The 8,779-nt window shown below is 38.1% G+C and overlaps 1 protein-coding gene across 1 annotated transcript; it reads right to left on the reverse strand.

The window, feature by feature from the left end:
• Positions 1–211: 211 nt before the first annotated feature.
• Positions 212–6,868, reverse strand: LOC131330669 (protein DETOXIFICATION 40-like). Its single transcript, XM_058364336.1, has 7 exons — positions 6,315–6,868; positions 5,606–6,237; positions 3,755–3,811; positions 2,741–2,979; positions 1,725–1,843; positions 845–931; positions 212–613 (listed from the first exon to the last, which is right to left on the reverse strand). Exons 1-7 carry the CDS (start codon positions 6,636–6,638, stop codon positions 569–571), a joined length of 1,503 nt encoding a protein of 500 aa, XP_058220319.1. The 5' UTR covers positions 6,639–6,868; the 3' UTR covers positions 212–568.
• Between the last annotated feature and the right edge of the window lie 1,911 nt (positions 6,869–8,779).

Consider the following 8,779-nt stretch of genomic DNA (forward strand, 5'->3'; position numbering starts at 1 on the left):
GCACCAAGAATGGCCTTGACAAATTAAATTTGGCATTGCGTTTGACACAAAGGTGGAGAAGGTTTTTCCGTTTTTCGTGTCAAATTTTGGCTTTGGTATGAGATTTGCCACATGTGTGGACTTGCTCTTTGATGTAGTAAAATACGAGGGGCCCTTAAACGTCGTAAATTTTGAGGACCTAAAGCAGCCCCAGCTTGAGCTTTAGCTAGACTTTACACGAAACATCATCACTTTAGTGTATCAAAAGGAAAATGCTATAATACACCCCTATTTGATGTGTATAATATGCCGGCCTTTAATGGCCTTAAATTTGAATTAGGTGATAGTGTTGTGCAGTGGTGTGCGCAGCACCGCGCTGCACACTTCCAAGCCGTCGGATCGTGCATCCGTCGACGGCTTGAATCTCATCTCGGCAATGAACGGCTCTCAATCGTTGATTGCCGAGATGAGATCCTATAGCTCGGAGGTGCACAGCACCAACCCGAAGTCCATTAAATTCATAACACTTTGCATTAGAACAATACCCTAATGATCGAATTGAAATAAAGTGTAAACTACACAACAAGTTTTACTGTTCTTCCCACTTCTCCAACCGTTTCATTGCTTTTTCCACCTGCAACACATTCAATTTATTTTCAAATCAATAAATTTTTTTTTATCTGAATCCATTGCATATTTTAAATATTATAGGATTACTACATTCATTTAATAGCATTTTTTTAGCATTTTCGATAAAATTTTAACTTGGTACGTTCAATCATGCATTTTTCTTTCTTTTGGTAAATTTTGTCATAAATTCTTGGTCCAAACACAATTTAAATAGACCAACTAAATAATTTAGTACCTCCTTTTTCCAATCTGTTCGACAAGTAACCCAAATCAAAATGATGGTTTGCATCAGTGCCCCTCCTATCATTCCCCACCAAATTCCCTACAAATTAAGATCACGAAACATTAGTTACCATCATTTTATTTTTTTAATTACCAGTACTACTTTCAGTACTACTTTTTGCTACCATTTTTCCTTTCAATTACTCGATCATTACAGTATTCGTATCATAACTCGTACTATTTACACTATATAAGTCCAAAGTCAAAGCAGCGCGCGACATGCTAGAAAACTATCTATCCAACTCTTCCTACAAACAAAAAACAAGCACTGCAAAATAAATAGGAAGACGCTACACATACAAACTTTGTCAAACTTTTTTCACTAAATGACGCGTTATCCATAACTTAAGTCTCGACTTCGAAACCAACTGGGCCTTCCATAGGTTGCCATCTTTGCACATTCTTAAAATATGATGCATGCTACTCTTTATTTAAAAATAACATATCTTGCTTTTGGAAAAATGACTGCCTAGGACGTGTTTTGATAATTAATACCCACCAAGGATATGCTGAGAACATTTGTTAATGGTGAAATTGTCATTTGTTGGTATTTATTATCAAAACACGTCATTGGCCATCATTTTTCCCTTGCTTTTTGAGCTGCGAAGCTATTATTTGATAGTACCTAATCTCTCTCTAGTGTTTACAAGTCAACATAAGAATGTGAACTACGAGAGATTAATCAATCTTACGTAAGGATTAAATACTTTGGGTCTGGGTCAGAGGAAAGCCTAAAGCCGTCCCCTAAACAGGTGGGAGAAACCTAAATACGAAACAATTGATATATAGAATACAATTGAGAAAGCACAATGGACATCAAATTAGTAGCGTACCTTGGCGTCCAATTTGAAGTAAAAACCAAGAACCGAGCCCAACGGGATCCCAACTACATAATAGCACCCGATGTTCACGTAAGCAACGAAAGCTTGCCATCCACATCCCACAGCAACACCTTCATATGTTTACTCATTTGACAATCAAAGTTAGACTATGATAGAGTACAGAAATGTAGTCTTCGGTGCGACAGTGCTGAAATAGCAAAGAAGATACGTACAAAACTTTTATATAAGTATATATTAAGGGAAATGTCTTTAACACTCCCCATTTTATCCATCGACACTCCCTTTTTTTGTCTTCATTCACGTGAAAGTATTAAATTGGCCTTCAAAAAAAAAAGTGACTCAAGAGGTAATGATAATTTAGTAATTTTTTTCATTTTACATGAATAAAACACAAAAAATGGAGTGCCAATAGATAAAAAAGAAAGTGTGAAAATCATTTCTCAGCTATTAATAATAGTGTTTTACACAACATAGATTCCCAGTTGACCTTTTGTAGCTCAAAAAGTAATACAGCACTATGCTGTTGTTCGGAGCTTAGTCATATAATCCTTCAACTTCAAGATGTTCCGAGCTTTCGTTCTCAATCCTCACTCTCCTGAATTTTAGTAGGTTGTCGCGTCATTCCAGTGGGGTTTTGTTTTTAAAATTGAAAATATTATTCTCACATGCTTATTTGATAAGAATAGAAATTTTATTAACTCGGGTAAAGATTACAACAAGTTAATTTAAAGGAGAGACGAAAACATCGATCGTAGTCAATGGAGTATAACCTAACTAGGTTGGCACACACACCACTGGACCAATCATATGCACTCAGACCAAAGCTATTAAGACCAGCGAGGACGTGCCCTTCAATTCGTATCTCGTATCATAATCAAGACGCGCGAGAAAAACTCATTTACGGAGGATTTCGGACGGTCCAGATTCATCCCACTGTAAAGAGCTAGTATAGTCTCTCAATTAAGACATCATGAGTAAAAAGACAAAAGATATTCTCAAAAGCTCACCAGACAAAACAGGTTGAATTCCGTTGAGAAGGATGGTTATGGCGAGGAGTGGGCAGAGGTCTGAGACGGCACCGGCCACAGCTTCGCCCTCTGTGAAAGCATAGCTAATGACATCCCTGAATACAATCACCAGAGTTGCCGACACCATAGAGGTGACAATAGAGACCAAGTTCACCACGACTATTGAAAATGCTGCTGATTTTGGATGCCCTGCTCCTAGCTCATTGCCTACTCTCACACTGCTCAAACATATGGTATTCATGAAAGCAAAATTGTTAAAGAAAGTGTGTGTCGAACAAAAGTTAAAAAAACAAAATAAATACGAAAGGTTTTTTTTTTTTTTTTTTGGAACTTTTATTTTGGGTAAAATAAATACGAATAGTTCCTATTTTTTTTAAACTTTTATCGCCGTTAAAGATGTTGTAATTGGTTCTTTATCTAGAAAATATTACGTCGATAGAGAATATCATGTCACATGTGTTATAAAATAGCATGTTAATTCGCATTTGTGTTTTTTTTAAGAGCAAAATAAGGTTTTATTAATCTTTCAATTTCTTAGCTGTTGTATACCACCAATGTGATGGAACTGAGAATTTACTTGCAAATGCAAACGGTATTCATTTTCTTTCCTTCATTTTTTTTTTCTCGAGGTAGGTTCATGTAACCGACATCAATCAAGTGGATGAAAATTTTTAACCATGTAGACATGCGAGAAGGTCAATGAGCTCTTAGCTCAGTTGGCATCACTCACCACCAATGGAAAATTTTTACCATGTAGACATGCAAGAAGGTCAACGGAAAATTTCAGTAAGTGGTCTAGTTTTATATGTAATCCAAGTATCCAACTCCTTTTACTCTTTCAATTTCTTGTCATCAAGTGATCAAGTATTAACCAAAATTTTGAATGATAAATTTCGCCAAAAAAGGAAGGGGGGGGGGGGGGGGGGGGGGGGGGGGAGAAATGAAAATAAATAACTCAGCGAAACGAACGAATTTCAAGTAGAGCTAGATAACCTTGCCGAGGCACTAAACCCAAACGAGATCATGAGCATGAATGCCGAAATCGTCATGCTGCAATTGTAATTGACGCCAATACAAATTAATCATCACGAGCGTGAAGATTCAAGACAAATATTGAAATGCAGACTCGAATAATTCAAAAGAAGCAAGAAACATATTGTCGGACCATACACAATTGTGATAATTATGTTCGATATTTCCTCCGTCCCATAATGAATATCAAGTAAAGGGTAGTTTTTAGAATTTGTTCTATTAAGAACAGGAATAACAACCATGGAATGGTTGTCCCTTTTAGAAATTGGACCGTGAAGATCACCAACGGCAAGGGCGGAGGGATTAAGGGTAAGGGGGTCCCTTGACCCCACTGAGGTGTTAAGTTTTCATTGGATAGGTGTAATTGACTTGCTCCATATGTAAGATGTATTCTTGCCCTAAATAGTAGCAAAAATTACAGCACCTTGCCCTTTACCGCTCAAGGTTTTTTGTCTTCTTCCCCCACCTTGGAAAACCTTAGATGGGTTTGGCATAGTCAAACGCGATTATACATTTTGAATAGATTTTTACTTAAACTACTTTATAAAATGTTTGGCATTTCGGTGTATTTTTTGCGGCATAATTGTAGATGATTATATATTACTTAAATTCCTTTTTATTTGGCATTTCAGTGTATTTTTTTTCCAGATTATCAAGTACAAAAAAGAAAATTTATATATTGTAGATAATCGACCCCACTACCAATAAATTCTGGTTCCGTCCTGACCAACGGTCCCGCTTTAACATCGTGTACCCTTTGTTTTGTAGGCCACCATTAGCATATATATAATCTACCGAAAAGATCAACTTAGCCAGACATCAAAAGCAATCAGAACCAGCTAAACGATTATATCTCAAGCTGTCAGCATTTCTGCTTGTCATTTTCGACGAGTTTACCCCCCCCCCCCTCTGGGGAGGGGTGGCGCATCCCCCGCCCCCCTCCTTTCTCTCTCTCTTTAGATCTCTCCCCCTAATTTCAGCGAGATCCAACGTCGACGTAACCAATCGTCGCTAGAGCAGTCCATCTGTGTGCTCTTTTGTCCGGTCTTTCTCACCGTGTGTTATTCTTTTCGATCGTCCAGCAGTTCTATCGACAATATCAGGCCGGCCCCGTTTTGGGCATCCCATAGGTTCATGCCCTAACAATGGCGTAGTTTCTTTGGACGGAGATAGTAGTTTGTGATGTTGTACGGTGTGGTGTGGCTACTGTGGTGATCGAGGTTCTGTTCTGTGATCTTTGTTGTGTCTCAGCCGGCCTTGTGGCAATCGGTGGTGGTGGCAATGAGGGTCTTGATCAGTATTTTTGGACGACTGGACTTAAGGGTATAGATCTGTTGTTTGCTCTTAGATTTTTCGTATGGATTTTTTTTGTTGTTTTTTGTTGGTTTTCTTCTCATGCGTGGGATTTTCTCTCACTCCTTGTGGGTGTAGTTGTAGTGGGTTCTGTACGTCGTCTTGATGACCTTTAGAGGTCCAAGACGATTCTTATCTGTATGAGATCCTGAATGTTTTTTTTAGTCTAAGCCTCTTTTGTAGTTGCTTTCCTCCTTTCTTGGGAGTGGTTACCCGTTCTCAATATTTGACTTTCGAAACTTCTAAAGTTTGACCAAAAATAAATAAATAAATCAGACCCTCACTCAATCTAATACGTCTGATCTTTCGCATTGATAATCAAGTTTTTCGAAACAAAAAATACGAAATCATCAAAAGAGCCCCGTGATGAACGTACCTCACGGGCCAGACTAGGTACATTATCAAACCCAAGCATAAAAGCTCACTAGATGGAAGTGAAAAATAGCTAGCATACTTTACCAGATAGAAAGAGAATCCAAAGCCAATTTCGGGTTTTTAAGCAACCCAGCAAGTAACAGCATAATCTGGTTGTACCAAATCTCCAAGCAGAGCATCACCGCCGACGCGACCGATAACTTAGCGAAACTGGGCAGCCCAGAAAAAGCCTGTACGCTGAACCCAGCCCAAGTGTGCTTACACTTTTCACTCCTCACAATGTAAACAAATTGGGCTATCACGAGCACCCACCAAGAAAAACTCAGCATCGAGGCCGCGCCCAGAAGCCCAAGCCCAAGTTTGAAGACCACGACCCAACTCAGAATCAAGTGGAAAACTAACGTTGATGCTGCAATGCAAGCACTTGGGTTGACGATGCTTTGCGCTTGGAGAAATTTTTGAATTGGGAAATTCACAGCGTACGCAAATATCTGAGGGATTAGACCATAGACGAAAATTGAGGCCATAGACGCGATCTCTGTTGATTGGCCGAGTAATATGAGAATTGGCTTGGAAAACACGTAGATTAACGCGACAAGGAGCCCTGTGATGGTGAGGAGGATGGTTGACCTTTGGAGGTAAATGCCTAACATTGGGTATTTCTTTGCTCCATATGCTTGTCCACATAGGGTCTCTACTGCACTTCCCATACCTAGCTGTTGAAAGCAAAAATAAAATGGTTACTGGAAAGAATTTTGGATGCACAAAAGTGTTGTGCACGAGAGAGATGTACCATGATACCAAGAGCAAATAATTGGATGCCATTGTTGCCTAGGGCTGCACCGGCGAGCTCGCGGTTGCCGAGGTGGCCGGAGAAAATCTGGGTGGACATGGACATGACATTGTTGACAATGTAAACGAAGATGGCGGGAGCGGCCAGTTGCCACAGTAGCTTTAGCTCTATCCAAGTAGCAAGTCGATTGCGCTGATAAAACGGCAAGTCTATGTTTGATAATACGATTTCAAGCTCATCGCTCACCACTTTGTGCTTCTCTGATGGATGATCTGATGATGACAAAGATGGTGGTGGTGGTGGTGCTTCATGGACTGATCCCATCGTAGATTCACTGCTGCGGCGGAGATTTTTATAGAGTGAAGGGTGGTGGAGATTGAGAGAGTTGGTAATATTAATCTAGAGCTTGGTTACGTGACTCATTTTTTTGGTGGTAACGTATATATAGAAGAACGTAATTTACTCAACAATTCTACGGATACCAACCTATTGTGAAGGGATGGTGTGCAAATCGATGCACAAGAGGTCGGTACCCAAAGTGGAATGTTCGTAAAGGGACTTGATGATGGATGGAGTGACTGGATATGGAGAATTTTTGGGAAGTCCATTATAGCGTGTTTCTAACTCTATTAGTCCACTTTTAAAATTCTTAACCCCTCTAGTTCACTAATAATTTCAATGACAAAACTATCCTATGTAAAAGAAACTAGAGCCTTATTTGACTAACATAAAAAATGTATATTTTCATTTTTTTTTATCTTGTTGCAATTACGTAACCACCACCACCACCACTACGACGCCAACATGTAACATTATATGTGTGATAAAAAAATTTCTTTTCTTTTCTTTTTCCCACCACCAACACCTCTGTCACCGCCACCACGCTAACATATAACAATATATGTGACAAACATTCCTATTTTCTTTTTTTTATTCCTGTTTTGCGCTCTTCTCTTCTTAAACCCTTCATCCTTTAACGTATAACGTTATATGTATGACAAAAATTTCTTTTTTTGTTATACATGTTTTGAGCCATTCCCTTCTTGAACCCGCTGCACCTTAACATATAACATTATCTGTCTCAATCTGCGTTATTGTCTTATTTTTGGTACTACATCAACAAAAGTGCACATATAATCTTATAAGTCACAATCTGTCCTTTGTACGTTATCAAAAATGAAGATAGATCTGACACTTATAAGGTTATCTATTGATATCTGAAACGTATTTTTTTGCTAACACAAGCACATATAATATTATATGTGTATATTTATACTTTGTATCATGCCAAATATGTTCTCTGCATGTTGAAAAAGTGCACATATAAGCTTATATGTCACAATTTGCATTCTTGTCTTATGTTTGGTAATATATTAACAAAAATGTACATATAATCTTATATGTTACAATCTATTCTCTGTACGTTATCAAAAACGAAGATATATCTGAAACATATAACAATGAAATGAAAAACCAATCAAATCACCCGGGATTGTGAAGCCCAAACATAAACAAATGACACAAAAGAATAAACGAGCGAATGGGTCCGAAAGCCTTTCTAATTCCATCATGGAGATGGAGGAAAAAATTATCCCTTTTCGATCATAATAATAAAACTATTGCAATAATGGAGTAACTTTTTCAAGTGATGTGCAGTGGTTGGAACGAACACCCTTGTCAACAAAAAGAAAAAGGTGAATCCAGAATGTTTACACATTAATATGATTGGTCTAGGGTTTAATTTCTCTCTACATGACAGCTTATATAGGAGGACATTTTTGTCTTGGTTTAGTTTCTTTTTTAAAATGAGTGAACTTAAGACCTTATTAAACTATATTAATGGACTAGAGGGATTACAAATATTAGAAGTGGACTAATTGAGTTACAAGTTCTCTATAGTGGACCCTAGACTAATTTTTTAAATTAATATCATGGAATGTTATGTGAGAAAATCTTGTTTACAGAGCAGCTGTAAACAAGTGTTTACAGAGCTCAATTTCGGTCGTCCAAAGGTGCTTGTATTTTTTTTCTTATTCCTTTCATCGAGAAATGATTAAACCCAAAAAAAAAAAACGTGAAATGATGAATAGAGCAGTGGATATTGGAACTTACTGGTGTCACGAGTGCGCCTTAACCTATGCGTATGAATCATGACATTGAAGAACCAAAAGGGAGATTCAGGTGCTGCGTTGGAGCATTTTCAAACGATGCATGCATCGGAAAGATCCTTCTCTTTACTACTCAAAACCTTACGCGTAATCCTTCAAAATGACATTCGCTTTCACTTTCAATCCTCGCTCTGCACTCATGCGCTCCATTCTCACACGTACTCGTGAATTTTAATTGTTTAGAGGTTTTTGAAAAACGTTTTCATGCTCACACTCTCGCACCCGCACCTGTCCTCACATTAATTAGCTCCAAACAACTTGATAATGATGATCTTGTCACAAATATTTCATGGGCAA

This window comes from Rhododendron vialii, chromosome 6a (genome assembly GCF_030253575.1).
Source record: "Rhododendron vialii isolate Sample 1 chromosome 6a, ASM3025357v1".
NCBI classification, from domain to species: Eukaryota; Viridiplantae; Streptophyta; class Magnoliopsida; order Ericales; family Ericaceae; genus Rhododendron; species Rhododendron vialii.

Coding starts and splice junctions, on each gene's coding strand:
- LOC131330669 (XM_058364336.1), bottom strand. CDS start 6,638: ATGGGATCAGTCCATGAAGCACCACCACCACCACCATCTTTGTCATCA. Junction 1,844..2,740: donor AATTCAACCTGTTTTGTCTG/GTGAGCTTTTGA, acceptor AAACATATGAAG/GTGTTGCTGTGGGATGTGGA. Junction 614..844: donor GAACAGATTGGAAAAAGGAG/GTACTAAATTAT, acceptor AATGTGTTGCAG/GTGGAAAAAGCAATGAAACG.